General features: G+C 40.7%; 1 protein-coding gene across 2 annotated transcripts in view; it reads left to right on the top strand.

Moving 5' to 3' along the window:
- LOC111862867 (tetratricopeptide repeat protein 28) overlaps nucleotides 1-26780 on the top strand; it is a 55955-nt gene that overhangs the window by 10824 nt on the left and 18351 nt on the right. For both annotated transcript variants that reach the window (XM_023848634.2, XM_023848633.2), the window contains exons 3-18: nucleotides 986-1133; nucleotides 2209-2435; nucleotides 3488-3692; nucleotides 4383-4591; nucleotides 4987-5172; nucleotides 6428-6667; nucleotides 7712-7990; nucleotides 12086-12314; nucleotides 13765-13997; nucleotides 14511-14801; nucleotides 16054-16388; nucleotides 17371-17657; nucleotides 18851-19128; nucleotides 21678-21930; nucleotides 24326-24491; nucleotides 25318-25515. In XM_023848634.2, coding sequence (XP_023704402.1) covers nucleotides 986-1133; nucleotides 2209-2435; nucleotides 3488-3692; nucleotides 4383-4591; nucleotides 4987-5172; nucleotides 6428-6667; nucleotides 7712-7990; nucleotides 12086-12314; nucleotides 13765-13997; nucleotides 14511-14801; nucleotides 16054-16388; nucleotides 17371-17657; nucleotides 18851-19128; nucleotides 21678-21930; nucleotides 24326-24491; nucleotides 25318-25515 — 3764 coding nt within the window. The remainder of the gene's footprint in view (nucleotides 1-985; nucleotides 1134-2208; nucleotides 2436-3487; nucleotides 3693-4382; nucleotides 4592-4986; nucleotides 5173-6427; nucleotides 6668-7711; nucleotides 7991-12085; nucleotides 12315-13764; nucleotides 13998-14510; nucleotides 14802-16053; nucleotides 16389-17370; nucleotides 17658-18850; nucleotides 19129-21677; nucleotides 21931-24325; nucleotides 24492-25317; nucleotides 25516-26780) is intronic.

Raw genomic sequence — 26780 nt, 5'->3', positions numbered from 1 at the left:
GAAGGATTTGATCCCAGCAATTGCCTTGAGGGAGTCTGGGAAACCACTAGCAATCTGTCAGGATAGCTGGAGTTCCAGTCAACATATTCCTGAATGTATGCCCAAGAGTTTTGCCACTGTGCTAACCCACTTGATGTCCAAACCCAGAAGTCACAATTTGAACCTGCATGGCTATGAAAACTAGAAAATAAGTAATTCATTATGATATGTTACTTTTTGTGGTTACTTGCTTCGTAAGTTAATTCTAAACCAGAGCAGGCCAAAGAGTAACTGATGAAGATGCATGCATTTTGACACTTCAGCCACAAGTTGCTGCTTTATGGAAATGTCTGAGAGAACCAATCGGTTCATCTCGCCAAATGACAAAAGTCATAGAGGAACCGTGTGGAGGTTCAAGTTTCCTACGATGATGACAATGAATATTAAAATCATGGTCTTCTGGGATGTGGCACTCTTGTAGGTTGTTACCACTGTTACGGAAGAACCTGCTACTGCTATCTTCAGGATAGAAGAAGTGGTCAATAGATGCAGAGGGCCCTTGTGGAATTCTGAGAAGTGGCTAACAGATTTGGTGGTTTCAAATTGCAGAATACTGCGATCTTAAATGCTAGAGGATTTAAATATAATGTTGGTATCAGTGGTGTGTATGTTATATAAATACACAGGATCATTTTTGAGGAATTTGGTTTTATACTCATCAGTTCCACAGCTGGTAATCTGGTTATCAAGGCAGACCATGCTGTGGGAGCAGTGAATGCCTACATAGAGTCTGTAAGTGTGCGTGTTTAAAAAAAGCCTTCACAGCAAAGAGTATTAGCATCACAGTCTTCTGAAGTATGTAACTGTGTAGTTTGATGACAGATCTTGCTGCCTACGTGGAGCATGTCGGCATCTATCTGCTGAAGTATATGGCACTACATCACACATCATTTTTCAGGTCTCTGTTTTGTCTGGTGATGTGCTGAAAGAGTTGTGTGTTTGACAGGCATACTACCGACAAGGGGTTGCTCTGCAATGCCTGGGTCGTCATGGCGATGCCCTTGCTGCATTCAGCTCGGGGCTAGCGCAGGACCCCAAGAATGCACAGCTGTTGGCAGGGCTTGTGGAGGCATCCATGAAGTCTCCCCTCAGAGGTGTGTAGATAGGGAGCACTAGGTAGTGTATATGATATTGTCATGTGACTGACTATAGACAGTGTTTGGATTGGTAATTGGATTTATTGAACTCTTACAGAACCTTACTACAAATAACTATAGTGCTGCTGCTAATTCACACCCTCTGCAGTTCACTACAGCCTGTATGAATTTTTCTCTGCCTGCTGTATCTTCACTGGTTGTCACTGGTAATGGCTTCCAATGTCATAGCTTCCTCAGCTTCCATGTTCATGTCCTTTCTGGCTAGCGACTCTCTCACAACTCATTCCCAGGCTGGCAGCCATCTCACACCAACCTCGTACTCATCTCACTGCCATCTCAAGACTCTTGTAGTCACAGCTGCTCCTCATTATATAGCCTCAGCATGGACTGCAAAGAAAACACCTCTCCCAACAGTTTTCTATTGTTGCATCACTTAGCTATTGCATGGACCACATAGAGAACTCTGCTTCCTACTTATGCCATTGTTTCATGTTATGAATCTGTTGCAGCCATTACTTAGCAGCAGCTGTTGTGTAGCTGCTTATTTTGCGGTTGTTGCCTAGCAACAGGTCTCCATGCCACAATATTGTAAATATCAGTTTTCATGTCAGAGTAATTATGTCCCAAGCTTACAGTGTGATGCCATGCAGTTCAGAACATAGGTACCTGTGTTTCAGAGGAATATGCTGCTTCCAGTTTTCTACCTTGGAAGATGGAAACAGTAGGTTCCTCTGAAACGCAAGTAGCTCTCTGCTGAACTGCACTCTTCCCTTATCATGAAGTATCCAGTTCTCCTTCTACTACTTACTCCCTTTATTTGCTTGTTTTTCCCTTCTGTCCTTGCTTTCTCTCCAACTCTTTCCAGGGCCTCCAGTTCCAGTTGGCTTCCTCATAGATCCTGTCCCTGCTCCTTGTTCCCTAAATTAAGCACAATTCTTTGCCACCCTGCTTCCTCTTCTGCTCTGGAGATGGAAGCATTTGCTTCTTCAGAAACTGTCATACTTCTCTATGGAATTGTCATAACATGGTGAGTTGTAAGTGGCATACTAAACCAGTGTCTTTTGCCACTCAGGTACATTAGAGCCAACATTCAGACAGCTGGAGACCATGAAACTGGACAAGTCACCATTTGTGATAATCTCAGTGGTGGGACAGGAGTTGCTTGGTGTGGCCCAGTATGCAGCAGCTGTCATTGTATTGGAAGCAGCCCTCAGGATTGGTACCTGCAGCCTCAAACTCAGAGGTTCTGTATTCTCAGCCCTGTCATCAGCGTATTGGGCACTCAACTCACTAGATAAGGTACATACACACACACTAAGATAGTAAATCTGAAATGTGACCTCCAGCTATTTTAATGAACAGTATGAAAAGTCAGGATCAGTCAGTATAGTGATTAGGCTACAGGCTGCATGACTGGGGTTTGATTCCTGGTAGGGACACAGATTTTTCTCTTTTTTGTTGTGTCCAGACTGGCTTCGTGGCCCACCCAGCCCCCTGCCAGTGGTATCAGTTTTTATCCCTGAGGGTGAAATAACTGGGACATAAAGCTGATGACTCACACCTATCAAATGTCAAGGTTAAGAATACACGGATTGAAACGTCCACTCCAGGATCTGTGTTCATGGCATGTTGCTCAACCTTTGCATCATGGGCAGTGGAATACTTCACTGCAGCACAGTTGCCCCCTCTTGTTTAAATGACCTGTGGCTGAAGCTGTGCTTTGAGTGAAATGCTGTATTTAGTAAATATATGTATATTGTATGTATGTATAATATATATGTATATTTCTGATCTGAACCAAGCCCAATATAAATAGTTCATTATTTTCTTATATTTAGTACATTTTTAGTAAATAACCTGCATTTATTGTATAAAGAAATTCACTTTCCAAAAATTGTACCCTTGTTTAGTGTGTTTGTGGTTGACACAAAAATTCGTAGTTTCTTTCTGTCCAAAATCTTGTCCTAGAACCAATTTGGTTATTTTATACCTCATTACTTATGCTAGAAATGAATTGTATCTATTTGCGCAGAAACAGTGTGCCTCTTTATGTAAAGGAATACTTTTATCATAAATGTATACAGTAATTCTTATAAGGAGAAGAACAGTTTCTATAATTTTGCATAATCCTAATTCATTGAAAATCTCGATTAGTGCATGGAGAGCCATTCACCCAAAGAGTCATTAAATATTTTTTTTTGTATAGTTATTAAACAGGAAACTCCCTCTATGCATCCTGGAACCTCCACATCAAATCGGTATTCTTTTTTTAATTCAGCCATGGTAAATGTTATGCTTCAGGACTGCTACATAGTGTGATGCTTTGCTGATGTAGATGTCTCTGGTTTCAGGCTATAAGCTACATGCAACAGGACTTGGCAGTTGCAAAGACACTAGGAGACATTGCAGGAGAGTGCCGGGCACATGGCAACCTTGGGTCAGCATACTTCAGTAAGGGAAGTTACAAGGAAGCACTAACAGCTCACCGCTATCAACTTGTACTTGCTATGAAGTGCAAAGATACGCAGGCTGCTGCTGCCGCCCTCACCAGTCTCGGTGAGTGCCTGAGATACTCTTCTGTTTCCCACAGGCAAATGCTGGGATAATACTTCAGTTAGACTTGGACCATTTCCTTCCAAATTCCTTCCAGTTCATCATTAATCTCTCATCATACCATTCGTAGCTACATAGTCTGGCTATTGACATCATCATAAAATGAGCTTGCAGACAGACAGTACTGTAGCATGACCATCAGAAAGCCACCTGAAAATAATTCATCTGCTTCAGAGGGAGAGACTAATGTTCATTGCATCCATTTGGGCCAACCACGCTCGACCCACTAACAGCCTACATGCTACAGTTCCTTTTAGAATCGCTTGAGCAGATCATTTAACAACTACCATGAATTGTATATGAAGCTGTGTTGGATATAAGCTGACACTCCCTTACTCTAGTTTCACTGTTTTGCAGAGATATGAATCCCCTGAGTGAATTAACATGAAGTGCTTTCACTATGAACTGTTTCTCTCGCTGTTCATGATTGTGTAGCTCACTTGCCGTACTGTGTGAACATTCACTATGTGCAGGTCACGTGTACACTGCAGTGGGTGACTACCCCCATGCACTAGCATCTCACAAACACTGTGTGAACATTCACTATGTACAGGTCATGTGTACACTGCAGTGGATGACTACCACAACACGTTAGCATCTCACAAACACTTTGTTAACATTCACTATGTACAGGTCATGTGTACACTGCAGTGGGTGACTACCCCAACGCGCTAGCTTCTCACAAACAGTGTGTGCAGCTGGTGAAACAGATGGGGGACCGTCTACAGGAGGCAAGAGAGATCGGTAATGTGGGGGCTGTATACCTTGCCATGGGTGAGTTCGAGAGTGCCGTCGACTGCCACTCGCAACACCTCCGTCTAGCACGCAGGCTTGGCAATCAGGTACTCTATTATTATGTATCAAGGAGTTAAATTTTCAAATTGTTTGGCAGATTGTGTCTTTCATCTTATCAGTGTTCTGGTACCTTGTCTGGTTTCTTTCGCTCAACTTTCATGCATTCAGTTCTGTATCTCCACTGATGTAAGATGTGTTTTTGTACATATTTGATTTCACCACATTTTACAAACTTCAGAGGGTGAAAGGGTTAGAGTTCTCCCAAGAACCTTCATGCAGTAAGGGCAGTTTTGTTTATTCATGTCTGTGTGGTTTTCATAATGAGGATAGCAGTGATTGAGTCACTGCAAGTCTGGAACTTGGTGGTCTAATGTACCAAGAGAGCCAGGGAACTGCTCTGTGCATGAGGCTGTATGAAAGCAAACTTTTTGTTATGTTGCAGGTGGAGGAGGCTCGTGCATACAGCAATCTTGGGTCCTCACATCATTACAGACGTAACTTTGCGCAAGCCATTTCTTACCATGAAAATGTTCTGCGGATTGCGCAGGAACTTGGGGACCATGCAATAGAGGCAAGGGCATACGCAGGACTGGGTCATGCAGCTCGTTGTGCTGGGGACTATACCCAGGTGTGACTCGAGACCTACTCTCTGGGGAGATAGCCATGATATTGAGGATTTATAACAGCAGAAGCTGATCTGTCTGGTGTTGTCCAGGTGTAATGCACACAATTAGGAAGTTGAAAATTTATAGTGTTGTTCTCTATCATTCATCCTAGTGTAGTGAGGTTTCCCTGCATCATTGGAGCTTGGGGGGAACACCTTTGCTTCCTGTATGTGACAGTCTGTTACAGTTTTGGAGATATTTAATTTTAAAATTTTAATTCAATATGTGGAATAAGTGTCATATATTATTTCAAAAGTTAAAATTAAATAGCTCAAAAACTATATCACATGGATGTATAGAGTAAAGAAATACTCTTTTTTTTTTACTCAAGCATGAATTGCTCTGAAGCAATGAGGAAAAAGCATCTTTTAGGAGGGTCTTGTACCATTATGCCAAATTTGGTCAAAACAGAGGCAACAGTATGGAAATCAATAAAAAACAGACACAAAAACCTGCTCTTCTTTATACAAACGAGGTATGGTCAAGTTCCTGGACTGTTATTGTTGTAACTGCCTCAGAGAAAGGAGATGAAAGGGGAGGCCAAGGTCACACTTCCACAAGCCTATTGCATCAGTCTACCACGTGACACTGCGCTGTGAACATCCATTGTGTTTATGCAAGTGCTTTTTAGAACTTCATGTAGTGTTTTGTCTGTGATGGAGGGGGATTCACAGACACACAGACAGCATGATGATCTCATAAGCCCACTTTTATTTCTTCGAACTAAGGAAAGCAGACTCACTATGGCCTGTTTAGAATCTGGAAGCATGTAAATTGTACCAAAATTAAAATTATTTGCAGTTATCTTATAGTAACTGGTGAAAACATGAAAGCTTATATGAGAATAATTATTGAGTAATACAATAATATGATACATGTACATATGTGAATTCCATTATAAAGATTTGAAGTTGATACAGAAATGAAAGAAATTTGATTTAGAAAATAACCACTGGATGTCAATGTCATCCTGGCATTCAGTTTAACCTGAGAATATGTAACTATATGTTGCTGGTAGTGAGTGTGTTTATTGGCCTGGGAAGGGAGATAAGATTTGATACTTGATTGAGAAGGCCTGCAGAGGGCACTTAAGAAGATGGAGGTGTAAATGGAGAATAGTGATTTGTGCCCCCAGGAAACAGATTGTAGTGGCCTGGATTGCATATACCTGTCTTAGGTTAAGGTCTGATACTATGCACCTTCTCTTAATGATGGCAGGCGAAGCGATGGCATGAGCGCCAACTGGATATGGCTTTAGCATCACGAGACAAGGTGGGCGAGGGTCGAGCTTGTTCGAATCTTGGCATTGTGTACCAGCTGCTAGGGGAACATGATGCAGCACTCAAATTGCACCAGGCACATCTCAGCATAGCTCGGCAGCTGCAGGACCGTGCAGGCATGGGGCGTGCCTATGGTAATATTGGAAATGCTTACAGTGCCATGGGCTACTATGAGCAGGTACCAATTATATCTTTTTTGGATCAGTTTCCCTTTATGTTTGATTTGAGGATCTCAGAGTGGTGACGGTGAAGAATTCTGTTTTCTGAAATATAATACAATGTAGTCTGGTGAAAGTCAACTGAAGTTTCAGGGAACATTTCATCTCCATCTTCATGGTTGAAGAGTACACCAAGCAAGAAACCAGCGTGAAGCAAAGTTGTGCTTGCCCTTCTCCTTGACCCTGAAGATATGGGTGATGTGTTCCTATGAAACACTGCGCTGTCCCCCAACTACAGGACCTTTCAACCTAGAAAACCTTACTCTTGACAGTCACCACTGCTGTGAGAACCTCAGTCCACAGCATATTTTGTTTCAAGCTTCAGCATGCTACACGTTTCATTTGAGGGGCATCTGCAGAGAAAATGACATCTATACAGGATGTACCATAATTACATGCAATGAATATAAGGACCCTGTTCTGCTCCTAATATCAAGTAAAAAATTTCTGTTTATACAGTGGCAACAGCGTGTCATTTGACAGGGTCAGCACTGGCATGTAGCAGACTTCAACCCATCAGGTTACAGGTAGTGCTAGTGGTAAGGTAAAGCTATCTCTGCATCAAGCTGTGGAGGCCCATAGGATTTTGACACATCAGGTTTCCCATATTTTCTAAGACAGTCAGCTCACAGTTGGCAGTGAGGTTGTCAGCCTTATGCTCCAGCCAACCATCCTTTATGCCTAGGAAGATCCTTACCCCAGGGCCATAGTGCGGCTGGAAGGATTAAGTGAATTGAAAAATGCAGTGACCTTGTTGGAAATTGAACCCATAACCTTCCAGTTTGTAGCATAGTTTCTCAAACATGCTACCACATGCCCCTTGGGTGACATGATTGGCAGTGATGACATTGATATGGTTTTCTGCACCACACAACACAGAAGACTGTATTCTTGAATGGCAGAAAATATGAGGGGAACTTTGGGAAGGATGAAAGGGCAAGAAGGGGGAGAGGTGAAGTGAGAAGCAGGGGGGGATATTATCCTTACTGTGGTGCGTTGTGCAGGCTATCAAGTACCACAAGCAGGAGCTGACCATCTCCAAGGAGGTGAATGACCGCAGCTCAGAAGCATCAACCCACGGGAATCTGGCTGTAGCATATCAAGCCCTTGGTGCACATGAGATGGCCCTCCTTCACTACCGTGCACATCTGAATACAGCACGTGAACTAAAGGATACAGCGGGAGAGGCATGTGCTCTTCTCAACCTTGGAAACTGCCTGTCTTCCCGCGGTGAATTCGGCCAGGCAGTTCCTTTCTATGAGAACTACCTCATGCTGTCTCAGGTACTAAGTGGCAGTCACATGTGTTTAATGTAGCAAGGGAATATGTTCCCAAAAAGAGGGCCCATGGACATAGGGACTGGTGGCAGTCTTACATTAAGAACTTGTAATCATGTAAGTTGAGACTGCAGTCTTCTGGCATGTGATACTGTTTATTTTGGTAGGCTGGTGTGATCACCTTGGACAAACTTCCTACCTTCATCTCCACAGAGAAGGCAGAAGGTTCCCTGGAATGTCAGTGTCTTCCAAAATATAGATTATCACATCCCAGAAAGGTGTGGTGTCAGGGCCCAGGGAGGTGCTTGTTGCAGTATGAAAATAAGAACTTGAAATCATGGGATTTATACTCTGACATTGACAGCAACTTCACATTGTTGTGTCATAATCATATGACTATCAGGCTTTTCATATATATATGTTGGTTACGTATTCGTGTTCTTTATAGCAGTGGTGTCAATAACTGAGATTAGGTAGCAAAGTGATGAGGTGGTGAATAATTAATTTGAAAGGATGAGAAAGAAAATGGTCAAGTCCTAAGGTAAATCCTGGCATTTGCCTGGAGGGACTGAGGAAAACCACAAAACCCTCAGTCAGGATAATCAGTGACTGAAATTTGACATGTTGAGATATCTGTTGGATAAATGGAAATTTCTGTTAGAAAATTATGTGATTATGATGTAAAGTCTGTATATTTACCTTCTGACTGTGTTTGTGTTTCGTGAATCATATGAGATTGTTACAGTGAAGGATACAGAACATGTCTGCAATTTTTTGTGTGGAATCTTTATTTATTTTTGTACATAATATGAAATTGTGAATAGTGAAAACTTGTGATTTAATATTTTCTGAAGAAATGGAAGCAGTTCTTAAGTGGAATGGCATTTTCCTGTCTGTCTATGAAACCAGCACAGTCTTGTTGATCCTGTCAAAGTTCAGTTCAAGTTCAAGTTCCTGTTCATTGTGGTTTCTGTGTCTTCAGGCTGATGACCAGTCCTTGTTGATTGCTGTCCTCCCAGGTTACACATAAGTACATGTAAACTTCATAGTGTTAGATCTGTATTTGTAAAATGTTAAATTTTAATTGTGAATTGTAGAACAAACGTTACTCTTTAGCATTCTTGCACTAGAGCTCTTCTGAAGGTAAATTTTTGGAGGCCTGCATATTTATAATCGCAGACCAGGAGAGTGTTACTTTTCTTTTAAGTTTACTACACAGCATTAAAAAGGGCCACATGGATATCTTCAGATGTCCTCAACATTGGTGCTGCCTTCCTTTGCCCACTTTGCAGTGCGCACTTTACAGTATTTTATATTGACCTAAACTGATATACAGGTATCCCCTGACTTACCCAGATTTTGTTTGATGTGATTTCATGTGTGTTTTTTTTTTTAATTTAGTTTGTTAGAGAAAAATAAGAAATGAGTGCAGAGAAATTGCACATACTTTCACATATATGACCAAACTTGGTTACTTTTCATTGGAAACAAAGTCAATTCTTGAAGAATGCAGTCTTCTGGGATTTGGCACCGTGTATATGTGGTGTTAACCGACGTTTCGGAGGAACGTATCGCCCCCATCTTCAGGGTTGAAGAAAAAGTATAAGTAAATCTGCAAGCGACAACACCGTGAGACACGATAAAGCAGTCTGCTTTATCGTGTCTCACGGTGTTGTCGCTTGCAGATTTACTTATACTTTTTCTTCAACCCTGAAGATGGGGGCGATACGTTCCTCCGAAACGTCGGTTAACACCACATATACACGGTGCCAAATCCCAGAAGACTGCATTCTTCATAGTCACCGCCGTGAAAGCCTCAAATCTTACAAAGTCAATTCTTGTTTGTTAGATCACTTGTTCATCATTGGTTATACAAATCAAGGTATGTACATGTTGTGTAATGGCCGTTTAATTATCTCATACATGCCTGAGGGATGTCAGCCTTCTGTTGTTAAATAATTGTTTTATAAAAGTTATCTGTAATTTCAAAATATTGTAGAAGAATCACAGTCTTATCATTTGGATCTCATGCCTCTAAAGATGATTAAAATTTAATGAATATTGGTCAAGCCATTTTTGAGGAAATTTGACATCTTGCAGTTTGGGCCCCTAGTGTATGCACTGTTATTGGCTGATTGGTACTAATTATATAGCTTCATTTAGGGTGATGGTTCTCATAAACCACTGAAATTTAATCAAAATTTTTTATAAAGAATCACCATTTTGTTTTTTGGTTCCCATGTGGAAGGCCCATATTTTTGGAGATTGATTCTGGACACTGGACACTGACACTCATAAGTAGCAAATATGAATAATATGTGCCCAACTCTTCAGGTGACAGTGAGGATCACATCTCTGTGTCAATATATACATGCATATAGACAGGCAAAACCCACTTTTGTGTATTCTGGACTGCCAAAAATGTGTCTGCTAAAATCTCCAGATCAGTTTGTTTCACTGTCACAGCACTTTTTCATGTACACTACATGTATGCAAAAATGGAAAATAATGGAATTACTTGAAGAATGCTGTCTCCTCAGATGTGATGCCCTAACTCACTACTTGCTTGTGTGCTAGCCCTGCTTATTCTTCAGTCCAGAAGATGAAAGCAATGTGTTCCTCTGAAATGTCAGTAAACTTCTACCAGATTGCATGGCATCACACCCCATGAGATGGCACTCCTCAGCCGTTGCCATGAGAATGTCAAATCTCATAATGAAATTATTTGTCTGAAACATGTATTTTTCAACGAAAATAAAAGACAGTGAAACAAAAGAACTGGCAACAATTTTGAGTTCTGTGAACACCCTGTGGGACACACTTACCATGTAAGTTGGGGAATACTTGTGCTTTTCATTACCTTACCAATTTATTTCTTTAATACTATCTACTGTTGAATAATTCAATTTTTGTATTTATATTCTTGCAAAGTAATTTGTTGTTGTATGCATGTATAGGTAATTGCAAGTGAATTACAAACTGTTGTTGTCAGATGATCAGAGCTCTGAGGTTCACATGTTTTAAGTTGGATCAATAAATATTCTACAGTGTTCATGATATACTTTGTATTCTTATTTATGTGTAATATTAACAATATTTACCTCATTATCTCTAGTTATTATATGAGTAATAAAACTGCACGGTTCATTTGTTAGTCAGTCCAGAAATTAGACATTTGTTAGGTAAGTCTATTACTCTGTATTAACTTGGACAGTCACTTGTTCCTTCATTTAATTTGTTAGTCCATCAGTAGGTCAAACAGCCACCAGTTTCCCTGTTATACAAGCTTTTGTATATTAACTCCCCTTGCCTTATTCCATATTCCTTTCCCATCCTACATATTATCAAATGATGCAGCAAGGCCGATGTGTAATGCTATCTCTGATGAATGACATACTCACACAGTCAACCATAAACTGTGTCTGTTGTGGTATAGTATATTACACTTCACGTGTCTATATCAGAATATTACCAATACTCACTAAATAGACTTGAAAACTAACATTGCTCATTCATACATGATTTACTACATAATTTATATTCATGCATTGTATTAATGCTTGACAGTTTGTTGCTCTGGTAACCCAAAATTGTATAATGACAGTGATAAATCTCACACTTAAAGACTTTTCTAGATGTGTGAAAGGCAAATTTCCTTTTTTGGTACATGTAGAAACTGAGTTTAGTTCTGCAAAGAATGAAGCTGAGGCCAATACAGCATCAATGAAAAGCACATATATAAAACTTAACCCTTCAAAGCACAGTGGTAAATATAAGTTCCACCCTTAAAAACTCTACATTTTGTTCACACAATATATTTATGTTTTATTTGATTCTTACAATACGCAGCAATTGTTTACCTAAACAGGATTAACTGGTTGGTCTTTGTTATGGAGACACAGTGTGTTTACTGTGAGATACAAACTGAATTTTTATGCATTATTTAAATTAATTTTAGGCCTGCTGAGTAGCATGGAAGAATGTTTATTTATAGGTTGTACTGACTGCTCATGGTTGTGATATTTGTGATGTGTGAAATATGTTTCTATCACATATCCGAGGCTGTGTGCTGTATATCAGATAGTGCTCTGTGTCCAACAGGAGCTGCATGATATTGAGGGTGAATCAAAGGCATGCCACTTCCTGGGATATGCGCATTACTGCCTGGGGAACTTCCGAGAAGCAGTGCGCTACTACGACCAGGATCTGGCCCTCGCCAAGGACTTGCAGGACAAGATGAACATGGGGCGTGCATACTGCAACCTTGGCCTTGCACATCTTGCCCTCGGAAACTTGGAGACAGCTCTAGAGTGCCAGAAGTATTTTCTTGGTAGGTGTTCTGTTTTGAGACCAACAATATAGATACAAGAGATTGGAAATTCTCATAGTCACCATGAACATTACAGTCTTCTGGGATGTGATGCTGTGTAGTCTTGTAGTTTGTTACCTGTGTTTTGGAGGAACTGTTGCATATATCTTCAGTGTGGAAGAGTAAGCCAAAACTGGAAAAGTAGAATGGATATAGTGAGACACAAGACTCTGACCAGTGTCCTGAGTGAACCAACAGGAGCAGGAAGACTTATTCAAACCCTCAGTTCCAATCCTTCCTGTCACTGTATTCATACCAATTCTCCCCACACTCTGCTTACTTTTCTATTCTGAAGATGGAGGCATCAAGTCCCTCTGAAATGTTGGCAATGATCTACCAGACTGTGCATCGTCAAATTGCAGGAGACAGTAACTTTTACGATGTACTTGCTGCACAGTCATTTCTGGGAACAATATGAATCTGCTATAAAATTTAAGAGCCATATAGCTCAGTCGGTATAGTGACAGGCTACAGGCTTGATAGCTGGGGTTCAATTCCTGGCAGAGGCAAGATTTTTCTCTCCTTCACAGTGTCCAGCCTGGCTCTGGGGCCTACCATACTTCCTATCCAATGGCTACCAGGGGCTGTTTCACCGGGGGTAAAGTGACAGGGCCATGAAGCTGAAAGCTCACCACCATCTAGTGCTCAGGTCAAGAATACTGCAGCTACATCTTATTGGAATGATGTTTAATCAGTTAAGCACAGGGATAACTTTACTTTGTACGTTTACTGGATGGATATTGCTTCATGGTATTTTCCTCACACATGTCTAGTGCTCTGGACATGTTGCTGTGGATGTGGAACACGACCTGCCCCTGAAGAGAGAACAGATGATGATGCTGAGAGAAAGCTTGGAGCAGAGTAATTAGGTCTAATGCTGTGTTCAGTGATGCATGACCACATGAAATTTGTGGCAGACCAAATTGTACTGGAGCACATTTTACCCTGAGTTTATTCAGTTTTCCTCTCACTAATCACCATTCCACTGAAATTTTGTGTCTCGCATACCTGTTTGTCTCTACAAAACTGTTACTTAAAAGTTCATCATTGAAAAAGATCTATGCTAGAGTGCCAACCAGTGAAGTATGATCGAAATATGACCCCAGAAACACGAAACAAACTTTGTCGATTATATATCGACATTTGTCTATGGAAGCACAGTCCCCACGTTGATTATGTTGACATTTGACTGGAAAGGGTTGAAGTATGCACTCAACTGTGAACAACATTTTTCACATTTTACTCCAGATTAATTGTAACCGGATTAGAGATAGTTTATTCTGATAAAGTATAACGACTGAAATGTCTCATATATAAAATTAAAATTAGTAGCTGTACAGTTCTTGCTCTTTACCAAATAATGTCAGAATTATTAAAGCAACAAGGGTAAGATTTTGCTATCTCTATTCAGCAATTGCTCATATGATGAAGCATCTCCCGGGCAAGTTTCGAGCACTGGGCAACATTGGGGACGTTCTCATCAAGATGGGTAATGTGGAGGAGGCAGTTAAGATGTACCAGAGACAATTATCATTTGCACGCCAGGGACGAGATCGTTCACTTGAGGCAGCTGCTTATGGGGCCCTGGGTCTGGGACACCGATTGCTACGCTGTTATGACAAGGCTCTCGGCTACCACACGCAGGCAAGTTTACATCATCATCATCATCCATGAGTACCCATTTATTGTTCCTTAATTTGGAGTTTTTTCTCTCATCTCAGTGATCCAAGGTCACTATCTCAGTGTTAAATTATCTCAGTTTAAGATTTTCCTCAGTTTAGCATTCAAACCCACTGGTCTGAAAAGAAACTTACATAGGATTTTGTTGTAACTAACTAATAGCATTAAGCTAAGGCCTTTCTGATAAGCTGATAGTTGCTCAGCTGCCCATTTCCCAGCATTTTATAGAACCGGCATATTATTTTTACTATTGTAATATTTTATTATTTCATTACAATTAAAAATGCATTAAAACGTTAAATGCATTCAAGCATCAAACACAACAATGTTTGAAGCTATCCACTGTTCACAATGATAAATTGTTTTAAGTTTTAGTTTTCAGCAGTAAACTTTACTGTATATTTGTCTGAATGATAGTGTTACTGCAGCATTCAGAAGCGCACCAGTAGATGGCACTGTGATGTATGCTGATTGCAGGAGTTGATGCTGCGGCAGGAAATGGGCGATCTGAAGGGGGAGTGCCGTGCACATGGACACTTGGGGGCAGTCCACATGTCACTTGGTAACTATACAAATGCCATGAAATGCTATCAGGAGCAGCTCGAGCGAGCCAAGGAGCTCAAGGACAGTGCTGTGGAAGCTCAAGCTTTTGGAAACCTGGGAATAGCACGCCTCAACATGGGGCATTATGAGGATGCTATTGGCTACTTGGAGCAGCAGTTGGCAACCCTAGAACAGCTCTCCACTTCAACGGCCATGCTGGATAAGGTCTGATGAAAAATGTCACTTTCAGTGTCATGCACTGTCTGTGTTTTTAGACCTGGCTACTCTCAGCATAATGTGCAGTGGATTTGGTTGAGTCAACTAACTGAGAGAAGGATTGTACAGTGTGTATGGGTTATAACAAGGCCTTAGTTATGGTGTGTCACCCTCCCTCCTTTGCCCCCAAAATGCAGCTTCAACCACTACCTTGCTACTTCTACTTCTTGTCATGCAGACCCAGAGGGCAAGTCTAGAAACACAGACTGTACATGTATTGCAGTAGAAGTCTGCTGTAATGGCAACTTAATCATGTTAAGAATAGAAGTGTTCTTCAGTTTTAATGAGTGTACTTTTTCCAGTTTTCCTCTAATGAGTATTTTCTTTTAGATGGAAGAGAGAGGAAATGCGTACAGAAGTTTGATTGAGAATTCTATTATACGAGTATATGTGAGGATAACATTGATATAGGTCTTAGAGAAATGGGAAGTGAAGTGAATAAAACTAGCTCAGGATTTATCAAATCTTGGAGTGTTGTATTAGTATTGATTAATGTTTTGTTTCAGTATTATTTATTTCTTTAAATATGTATGTGTGTGTGTTTATTTATTTATATATTTATTTATTTATTTATGTACTTGTTTATTAATTAATTCATGCATTCATCCTTGGTTTATTTAATGACACTTTCAATAGTTCAAACTACATAGTTTTGAATGATTTATGATGGATGTGGAAGGAAGTGGTTGGTGTTTAATTTGGGTTACTAGCCTGGCATTTACCTGGAGGAACAGAAAACCATGGAATACTTCAGGATATTCAGTCTCCAGGTCAATATTTGATTCTGTAGCTTCCTGAATAGTGTTGCTTATTCGGTGGGTTCAGTTCACAGAGAACAACTTGGTTGTTGATGACTTATCAGGCATATGCTGTTGCACTGAACACTAGAAATGGCCCCTCATAATTATTCTAAACTAACTGATATCCAAAGTCTGTGACCAGTCCAAGTAAGGGCTATTGCACAACTCAGGGGGCAATGATAGATGAGTATGATGCAATGGCTGAATGATGATTAGTTGGAGACAAGCTTAAGAAACTTGGAGAAAAATATTCTCCAGTTCCACCTTGTCCCCCACTAATCTAACATGAATTCACCTGTGACTGAACACGACTGTGTAACTGTCTGAACTATGCCAAAATATGAAGTGTGTCTACAAATTTAGTGGTTAAGTTATCTTAATTTTATCTCTTGTGCTTTCAGGGACGAGCATTTGGCAACTTGGGTGATTGCTATGATGCTCTTGGAGATTTTGATGAGGCTGTCAAGTGTCACGAACAGCATCTTGCTATAGGTTTGAAGCTGAAAAGTGCACGGGACCAGGAGCGGGCATACCGTGGCCTAGGGCACTCTCATCAGTGCCTAGGCAACCTGCAGCAGGCCCTCGTATGCTTTGAGAAGAGACTTGTTGTGGCTCATGAGCTCAATAATTCCGAGGCCAAAGCGTCTGCATACGGGGAACTTGGACACATCCATAGTACTCTGGGGAATTCTGAGCAGGCCATTTCATGCCTTGAGCATCAACTGGCAATAGCAAGGTAAGGGAGTTATGCAAGCACTGAAGTATTTCTTTCACATTTGTTATGATGAGTACTGATAGTGTGCTAGATGTATTCTCTCACATGACCGCTTGTGTCAATTCAGAACAGAAGTCCAACATAGATTACTTTCATCTGTGATGTGACACCATGTAGTCTGGTAGGCTGTTACCAACATTTCAGAGGAGGCTTCTTCTTTCATCTTCTGTCCCAAAGATGGAGATAGTGGGCTCCCCTGAAACATTGGCAGCAGTTTACCAGACTACATGACATCACATTCGAGAAGGCAATGGCTCTTACAGCCATTGCTTTTGGAACCTCAGATCCAATAGACATCTAGCAGTTTAAAGAATTTCTCGATCTCTGTCCAGGCATGATGTGCTGGCTAAACTCTATTGGTATGCATTGATGGGGTCCAGTCACCAAGAACAACTTGTTTTCTGAAGGACAGTGGGTTGACACCAGAGAACACTATTGTAGCTCTCTTTTCCTTTCATGTATTATGGGCTAGACAACTGAGGAATCAGGTCTAAAATTTTGCGACTGTGGTATATTAATGCATTTATTGTATTTCTGGACATTATCTGTCATTTTTTTTTATTTAAAATGTTCACATTTTTGGATAGGGACTAGCTCTGTTAACTGGACCCAACTGAGTAGGTTACACTTGAAGATGGAGACAGAATCCAGCCTCTGAAACGTTGTGTGTTTTAAATAAATAAACAGGACAATGGATAGTGTTCAAAAACACAACAATTTTATTGGAGAATCACGGTTTGATTCCCAGCAGGACCAAAAGTTTCTTCTTCTCTTCAGCATCTAGGCAAATTCTGGGACCCACCCAGCCTCATGTCCAGTGCACACCATTGAATCTTTTCCTAGGAATATGGGAGCCGGGTCAAATCTGACCACTCACCTCTGTCTAGAAAGCTGGACACCATGATGTCTGTGAGTGGCTTCATGTACTTAACCTTGTTCACAGGGAACTGAAGGATAAAGTGGCAGAGGCTGATGCAGCATGTGGTCTGGGAGCAGTTTACCAGCAGATGGGGGAGTACTCAACAGCCCTGCGTTACCATCAGGCTGATCTGGACACTGCTGAGGAGCTAGGATTGGCAGTACTGCAGGGGCGTGCATGTGGTAATCTTGGCACTGTCCATGAGTCTCTTGGTAACTTTGAAGAAGCTGTGAGGTACCAGGAGCAGCATCTGTCAGTTGCTGCACAGACCAATGACAAGCTTGCCAAAACAGTGGCATATAGCAGTTTGGGTATGTACCCGTGCAACCGTACACTCGTCATGAACAGAATTGGCTCTTCTCAATACATTCTTTGCCATTTTGTATTTCTGCATTGTAATTGCGATTGTATATCACATATACGGTCTAGAGTACTGTGATGTGGGATGGTGTAGTAGAAGTTTCAGAGGAATGTACTCAATCTTCAGAGTTGAAAGCTAATCCAAAGAAGCAACAAGCAAGTAGGAACTTACTCTGCTCACATTATTAAAAAATTGGAATTTCATTGGTTGTTTTATTGACTATTATTTTATAGGGTGGAATTCACAGAAGTATTCAAACAAGGGGCAGTTATGGAGGTCACAAACTCTTCTATGGGAAAACATCTCATTCACTTCTAAGGCAAAGACAGAACAGGGTCTGAGGAACTCTGCTTCCACCCTGGGCAGAGTCAGCCACTTCAGAAGCAGAAGCTCTTCTTGCAGGTTGCTTGCATGGCTTGTGGGGGGGGGGGGGCAACAGAAGCATCTCCACATATGTAGAACAGCTGATGGTAACCCTACTTGTTGCATTTATCTTTAATTCATAAAACTGAATTTCATAGTCAGTTACTATTCTCTTTGTGTTACCGACTGACCACTGTACGTTAAGACAGCATTATGGGCCTCTCAGAAAGAGCCATGTGCAGGAAATGTGGGTGGAAGGAGGAACCATCTTACAATACGCCACACTACTTTGTCAGTACACAGCTTTGGTTAGGCATAGAATAAGGATTTTTGGCTCTGTGTTGATAGAACTGGACAGCTTCTGTGGTCTAGTGGTCAGAGTTCCTGCCTAAAGATCCAGAGGTCATGGGTTCGATTCCAGGCGCTACCAGATTTTCTGAGAATCAATGGGTCTGGAACGAGGCCCTCTCAGCCTCATGAGGATAATTGAGGTGATATTTCAAGGAATAGCAGCTCCGGTATAGAAAACCGAGATTAACAGCCATGGGGATCCGTTACGCTGACCAACTGACACCCTCTAGCCTCAAAAGTTGGCAATAACTTTGCCAACAAGTGGCGGTCGCTCAGTCGGTATAGTTTGTTTGCTGACTACAGGCCACAGAGTTTGTCGAGAGAACTGACAGATCTTATGAGGACCTTGGCCAGGATGGCTCTTACTCTAGTTACAGCTGTCCCTCTGCTGTCTGTACTGATAATAGTCGCACCTTTGATTTCTTGCAGGTCGCATCCATCATGCTCTAGGGAACACCAGCCAAGCAGTAGCGTACTTACAGCAGGGTCTTCAGATTGCAGAGCACCTTGGTCGGAGGGAGGAGGAGGCTCGAATCCGACATCGCTTAGGATTGGCATTGTGGGGCCATGGCGATCTAGATGGATCGCAGGTGCAGCTAGAGCGAGCTGCCAATCTTCTGGAGTCAATTCGCAGAGAGGCAAAGGGCTCCAGTGATTACAAGCTGTCACTATTTGACCTACAAACTGCTTCTTACCAGGCCCTGCAGGTACTTCCTTCAGCACATCCATGCTCACCATTCAAGTGCCTTTCTATGGGTCATATTCTCTGACTGGCCTGCTGGTCCTGCTATATAGCCTTGGCAAGAACTGCATGGAAAAGACCATGTCCTCTATTGTTGCCATGGAAACATGTTTATCCTGCTGTTGCCTAGCAATGGCTGCCTCTTCTTATTCCTCTGTTCTGGCTTTCACCCTTCATGTCTCAATATGAATGTTACACATTCATTGTTATCATGATCACAGTGCTTTTCTTATGGAGGGAAGAGTGGAAATATGTTTCTGCTCAAACCTATGCACATTATAGCAAAATCAGCAATCATTATGGGGTTTCTCTCCAAGTGGATCATCTTTTTTGTGTTTGCTAATGTTTTCCATCTCACACTATTTGCGAGAAACAAGGTGGGATGGATGGGCAGATGGACTTTGGCAATTATACAGGGTCTTTTTCAAAGAACCCAATGGACTTGTGGCACCAGAATCAGTTTCACATGATCATCTTTCACAGATACAGTGCTCACAAATGAAAGAACAAGGACTTCAACAAAAACAGTGATAATATACCTGGACAGAGTGTTCTACACTCCAACCCAAATTGTAATATAACCAATACAACATATATTCATCGATGATAATTGAGGCATTTTAAGAAATAAGAAAATATCATAACCCCCAGTGCTCACATCTGAAGGAACTCCAGTACAGACCCACAGCAATAAAACATGACAGCAGCCTACACTACAACATGGCCAAAAACTATGACTTATATACGAGGTGTGTTCAAAAAATGACGGGAATTTCCGTATTTTGGAAAAAATATTTATTCATTCGTCTACATTAATGTTGTCGCCTTCAAAATAGTCCCCATTCGATATTATGCACTTACGCCAGCGCTTCTTCCAATCATCGAAACACTTCTCAAACTCGATTTTTGGGATAGCCTTTAGCTCTTTCAGCGATGCGCTTTTAATGTCATCTATGCTTGTAAAACGACGGCCCTTTAAGGTTCTCTTTATTTTTGGAAATAGGAAAAAGTCACACGGAGCCATGTCTGGCGAATATGGAGGCTGGGGCATCGTTACAGTATTGTTTTTGGCCAAGAATTCACGAACAAGCAACGAAGTGTGAGCAGGTGCATTATCGTGGTGCAAAAGCCATGAATTGTTTTTCCACAAATCCGGGCGTTTTTTTCGGATTGCCTCACGCAAACGGCGTTGAACTTTCAGGTAGTACTCCTTATTGACCGTTTGACCTTGAGGCAAGAATTCATGATGCACTATGCCATTAAAATTGAAGAACACAGTAAGCATAACCTTCACGTTCGAACGCACTTGTCGAGCCTTTTTCGGTCTTGGCGATCCAGGATGCTTCCACTGAGACGATTGAGCCTTAGTTTCAACGTCATATCCGTAAACCCATGTTTCGTCACCTGTTATAACACGTTTCAGTAATTCTGCATCATCGTTGACTTCCTTTAGTGATTCCTGAGCAACTTCCATTCGCCGCTGTTTTTGTTCAAAATTCAGCAATTTTGGAACAAATTTTGCTGCCACGCGTTTCATACCCAAAACATTCGAAAAAATTTCATGGCATGAGCCAATCGATATGCCAACATCATCAGCGACTTCTCTGATTGTGATTCGGCGATCATTCATAATCATTGCTTTCACTTTTTCCACGTTTTCATCGGTTGTTGATGTGCTGGGGCGTCCGGGGCGCTCGTCATCTGCAACGTCTTCACGGCCATCTTGGAAACGCTTATACCACTCGTAAACTCTTGTTTTACTCATAACAGACTCACCATAGGCCTTTGTTAACATTTCACACACTTTGTAACACTTTATTTCATTTTTTACGCAAAATTTGATACAAATTCTTTGATCCATTTCTTTTAACAAACGAAAATCGCCAAGCTCATAAAAACACGTCTAACCTTAGCGGCTGCCACAGACAAAGTAAGCAATGAATACAGCTGAAAATTTTATTGTACTTCAGGGGCATGTATACCAACATAATAAAAAAAAAATTTTGACAATTGGACTCTCCAAACCCGCGAAATTTTAAAATTCCCGTTATTTCCTGAACACACTTCGTATGTCACTTATAATTAAGGCATTGTGACCAATAAGAAATGTTATAACCACATATTTGAGACTTCAGTATTTTAATATTGTAACCAAGATGAGTACAAGGACATTGCACTAGTATGTAAATAATGTACAGCACAAAATGCACTCATATGTAAACACTGGCCAAAATGAAAGCAAATAAGTCACTCATGTGTGTACAATACCTGATGATGGCCAAAAGGCTGAAACCAGTTGGTTTTAAATTTTGACATTTATAATTCTTACCTTTTATAAGTTATATCTGTACATATTACATATGTAATATGTATATATATATGTAATATATCTGTACATATATAATCTCGTATTACACTGACAGAAAGTAAAATAGTAAATATAATACAACAAAACGTGATGCTGTGATACAATATTCCACTGAAGGATGCTGCTAATATAGTTTCTCCTCATAGCGAGTGTTAGTTGGCTTGGGACGACAGGAGGAGGCACTGTTGGTGGCTGAACGAGGACGTACCAGGGCATCTGTTGACCTACTGCTTGAACGGCAAGGCTGTGGAGAGACTGGGTCTGGCAACAGGGTGGATGACAGCGTGCCAACTTCAGTGGATCAGCTGGTGGAGATTGTCAACAGGCAGAAGGCTTCTGTGCTGTACTACAGTCTGGCAGCTGGTTCGCTCTACTCCTGGTTCATTGTTCCTGCTAGAGGTACACCACAGTAACTTCATCTTATGTCACTTGAGTCAGCTTAGAAGGGGCCGATCTCCTGTACATTCTTCTGCTTAATCCTGTTGGTTCTCTTGAGGCCTTGGCTCTAGCCTTCTCATGCTTAGCTTACTCATCTACCCTGTAGATAAAGGTAGCAGGCAATATCCATAAACATAATATTTGTACTAATGTACCATTGTCACAGACTTTTGGATCTTATTTCCATAAAATCAACATTACACGACTTATGCAATTAATATTCAGATTCATTGGTCCCAAAGGAAAATTTCAATGAGGATTTTACTTTACATATCTAAGTTAATGAAGCCATCATATCAGCTACGTGTATATGCAGTGAACTTCTCTTGGGCATTTAGTTGCATCTGCATGGAGCGAATTACTCTTCCAGAGACTATCTCTGACTCCTTCGTAAGCATTTGTTGTGATGAGTGGTGTGACTGTCTGTACACACAGTTACCTTGGAGCCAGTATCCTTTTTTTTTTAATTAATTCATTTATTTACATTTCATGGCTAGAAAGCCAGTGTGTATAGAAACAGTCAATGACAATAAGACAAGTCATGTCAAGTACATAACTACAAATTAATTATACTTAATCTGTCACAGTTACTCTTATTATCTGAGATAAATCACAATGAATAAATCATTAAACATTTATACAATATATATAAAAACATGCATCATACTAATCTCAAACAAGACTACAATAATCAGACATAAGAATATGCTGCTAGCTGTCCAGTATAAATAGTCCAAAATCGTTAATTAATATTGAAATTAAAATATTCTTTCGATTAGTAAAATGAATTTAAAAGTAGAAATCTTTTTAAGGAAAATCAAAATTGTTTCATATCATGAGCTAAGTTCTTTGTACTAGAAAGATTATTAAAAACATTAACTCCAAAATAGTATGTTCCTTTTTGAAATACTGTTAAATTACATATTTTATATTGGAAATTGTTATTGTATCCTGTATTAATGCTATGAATCTCAAAGTTAGATTTAAATTGTTCTCTGTTTTTAACGGCAAATAATAACAGAGAAAATACAGTATATACTGCGATGAATGTCAGTGTCCATGAATGGATCAACAGGAGAACCATCAGTGGAGTCTGACATTCAGTCATCCCTTCTAGTGCCCCAATTAATGTTGTCTAACCCAAAAAGTCTGGGATCCTAGTAGCCTGAGATTTGAGGTCTGGATGGTGTCGAATATTAACCGGTTCACTTCTAGTCCCATCACTTGATGGATGAAGTTTACTGCATGTAGTGTGGTGCAGTGACAGGCTGTTGCTACTGTGTATATAAATGACATGTTCTCTTCCAGATGACTCAGAAATGCAGAGAAATTTTTCGTATAGTTTGTTGAAGCTTAAAAGAACCAAAGCATGAATTGTTTATTCGCTTGTTATGTTCTTATCTCTTTTAAATTTAGTATGTTTCAGATTTAATTTTTGTTGACAACTACCCAGCCTAACAAGTGAAATCCCATAGTTGGGATACAGTGGTGAATGTGTTATGATTATAGTTTTCTCAGATTCAATGCAGTGAAGTTTAATGCAAATGTCTGTGAGAAACCTGCTCCTTCCATCTCTGGAGTAGAAACATGAGTAGTTCATTAGTTTAAACTAGGCAGTTCTCTTGATACAAGACAGACTGGAAACCTTGTAGAAAAATGAGTGGCCTCTCTAAAACATCTCTGAATGTTTTATCACACTTTGAGTATGCAACCATACCAAAAAAGAGGCCTGTGTGTTCGGTGATATTTCCAATACAGAGACTTTGGTGCCAATTGTGTATTGAAAATATAATCTTGCAGCTTAGCGGCCTCCGTAGTCTAGAGGTAACGTTCCCACCTAATGACTCGTGGTACGCGGGTTCAGATACCCGGCAGAGGTCTTTGAATTTTTAAGGGCAGAAAAATTCAGGGAACAAGTCCTCCGGGAGGGACTTTAAGCCGTATGTCCCATGTCGTAACTTTACGGCACGTAAAAGAACCTCATATCTCCTAAGGAGGTCACTGAGCCAAATTTCAGGACGTTTCCCGCCCAACAATAGTCTCTAAGGCCTCTGATAGATGGGGGAAGCATTATAGACACCATCAACCAAGTGGAGGCCGAACTCGCTTGCTCGGCGGGACTGATGGTACGCACCATTATCGGTAGGATATAGAGACTGGTAGAATATCATAGAGGGAAGCACAATGGACCAATACTGGCCTAAGTGCATGAGGAAACCCACCCTCTCCAATAACTAACTAACTAATCTTGCAGCTTTCTAATGATGACATAATGATCTCTGTCACCATCTGATGATCTCACACCCTCAGAGATGTTTTAGACACAGTTTACATAACATAACTTGCTGTTATTCAGGTGTGGTAAGATTCCATGAGGTGTCAGTGAGTGATACAGAAGCAGAGTGTGAGCAGGAGAGTGGCAGTGAGGAAGTGCTCACCACAGCCGGCTCACTTCTAGAGCATTACATTCAGAGTGTGCGTGACAGTTTGGGGGTGGAGTTACACACAGCCACTATGTCTAGGTAAGGGAAGTTGCTCCTACCCTTGTTGTTGCCTCTGCAGAAAATCTTGCTGGCACATGAATTTAATGCAGTCTCATTGTTCAGCTTTGAGCATATTTGCTAATGTATGCAGTCATGTGTGATAGCATGTATGTATGCTTCTAGATGACTATAATAGGGAGTGGTTGGTTTTACACAATTTTATAGGAAGATTGTACAGTGTTATCAAAATTTAAGTAAAGGTAAAGGTAATACTGTCCCTGCACTTAATTAATTAAGCACCAAGCTGTGAAGAGGTAAGGGGGAGTGGAGGTATAGTTCATTGAGAGTAAAATGTCAATGCTTTGCTGAGTACCATGCCCTGAAGACATGTCAGCACTAAATGGAGATCTGCAATTAGCTTTGTGCCCAACAGTGCCATTGGATATCAGGCTGGATGGGTCCTGGAGCCAGTGTAGATGAAAGAAACGCAGATTTTCTAGTACAGTGGTCACTATGTGGGCTCCCTGTTTTTTGAAATTCCTGTTTCTGGTAATACTCAGAGGGTGTGTGTATTCCGAATGAGGCATAAAAGCAGTCATTCTGTGTAGGATCTGCATAGTCTGGTAGAAGTTTACTGATGTTTCGGAGGAATGCATTGACTCCATCTTCAGGGATAAAGAGTAAGCTGTGCAAGCAAGTAGCAAGTGCTTCCTGCTTGTTTGCAGATATCAGTCTTTATCCCAGAAGACGGAGGCAGTACATTCCTCTGAAACATTAGTAAACTTCTACCAGATTGCACAACATCACATCCCAGTAGATGTTACTTGTCCTAGAAGAGATGTGTGTGTGTGTGTGTGTGTACCAGGGTCCGCGGAAGTGGTGTGATGGGGCAGGACACTGGTGGAGCATGTGACATGGATGCATCAGACACATGGTCACAGCACCTGGAGGAAATAGGAGACAGACTGAACCAGCAGGATGGTGACCGCATGGGATTCTTACGCATGGTTAACCGTAATCATGTCCTCAACTGCAGCAACTATAGCCTTAGCAGCCTGTTCAGGTACATTGACCACATGGTCACCACTTTCACTCACAGCAGTTCTGCTGCTGGCTTACTGCCAAGCAGCACACTAGCAGTTTGCAGTGTTTTGAAGGCAAAGAAATGTGTAACAGATGATTTTCATATCACCTGCTCCTGACAGAAGAGAAAACTGTTTGTTCAAACTGCATTCTGGAAGAGAAATATTTTATCTTGACTTTGGCAGTCTGGAGAAAGCAGCAATAAATGGCTGACCTCAGATAGGAGCACAAAATATTTGAAGTTCTTCAGTAAATAGCTGTTGACAAGCAGGGCGGTAGTGAAGCCAGGGTGGTCCAGCATGGCACCCTGGTACTTTCTTGAGTGCTGAGGTGCCACTCTGGCACTCCTTTTGATCACCATGATGTGTAATATAAAGTTCTGACAGCTTTCTTAAGCTCTGAATGCAGAAGTAGAAGCATTTCATGAGCTGTTCAATTCTGTACCCAAAAGCATAAAACAGCTTCATGTCAAGATTTATACCACCATTTCTGAAATGGTATTCTGTGGAACATTGGGGTTACGTGAAGTGAAATTATGGGTTATGTAAGAACATTTCATTACAGCATAAAAAAGGATAAATTGCAGGTGTGTTGCATGTTAGATTTTAAGCTTGATTTTTTTTTATACTTGAAACATGAATTTTTCTGAATTTGTGCAATTTAATAGATAGTTGAGCTCCAATCCTTATTTACCATTTATTTACTAGTATTCCTACTTATTTGTGGTGTAGGTTTTCAGATTCATAATTAAGAATTTTATTAAGGATTCCATAAAAAAATATTGAGTGCAAAAGAGTTCCATGGCCAGATTAAACTAGGAAACGCAGATTTATACACATTTATTTCAACCTGGAGCATGTACCATTCTGCCATGGTACTTTCATTTTTAGGACTACAACCCTGCTCATAGACAGAATTCTTAATGTGTAAATCATGTGTGAAATATTATAATTTAATCAAGTTTAACATCAAAGTACAACATTCTGTAAAGTGTGGAGAAAGTAACAGTGATGGTTTACACTGTGATTGAAAATTATAAGTAATAATTTATAAAACACAGTCAGGTGAGAAAGCTCAGACCATAAATGTTACTGCATTTATGCAGAAAGTGAACAAGAGCTTCTGAAGTGCGATGTGAAAAGAAAATTGAAGGTTGTTGTCCTGTGGGTTGTACACTGTATAATCTCATGGATATTTTTCAGTGTACTGGGGGATCCTGCTGCCCTCATCTTCATGTTAGGACAG

This window comes from Cryptotermes secundus, unplaced genomic scaffold (genome assembly GCF_002891405.2).
Source record: "Cryptotermes secundus unplaced genomic scaffold, Csec_1.0 scaffold462, whole genome shotgun sequence".
Classification (NCBI taxonomy): domain Eukaryota; kingdom Metazoa; phylum Arthropoda; class Insecta; order Blattodea; family Kalotermitidae; genus Cryptotermes; species Cryptotermes secundus.
This window is presented reverse-complemented; position numbering and strand designations above follow the sequence as displayed.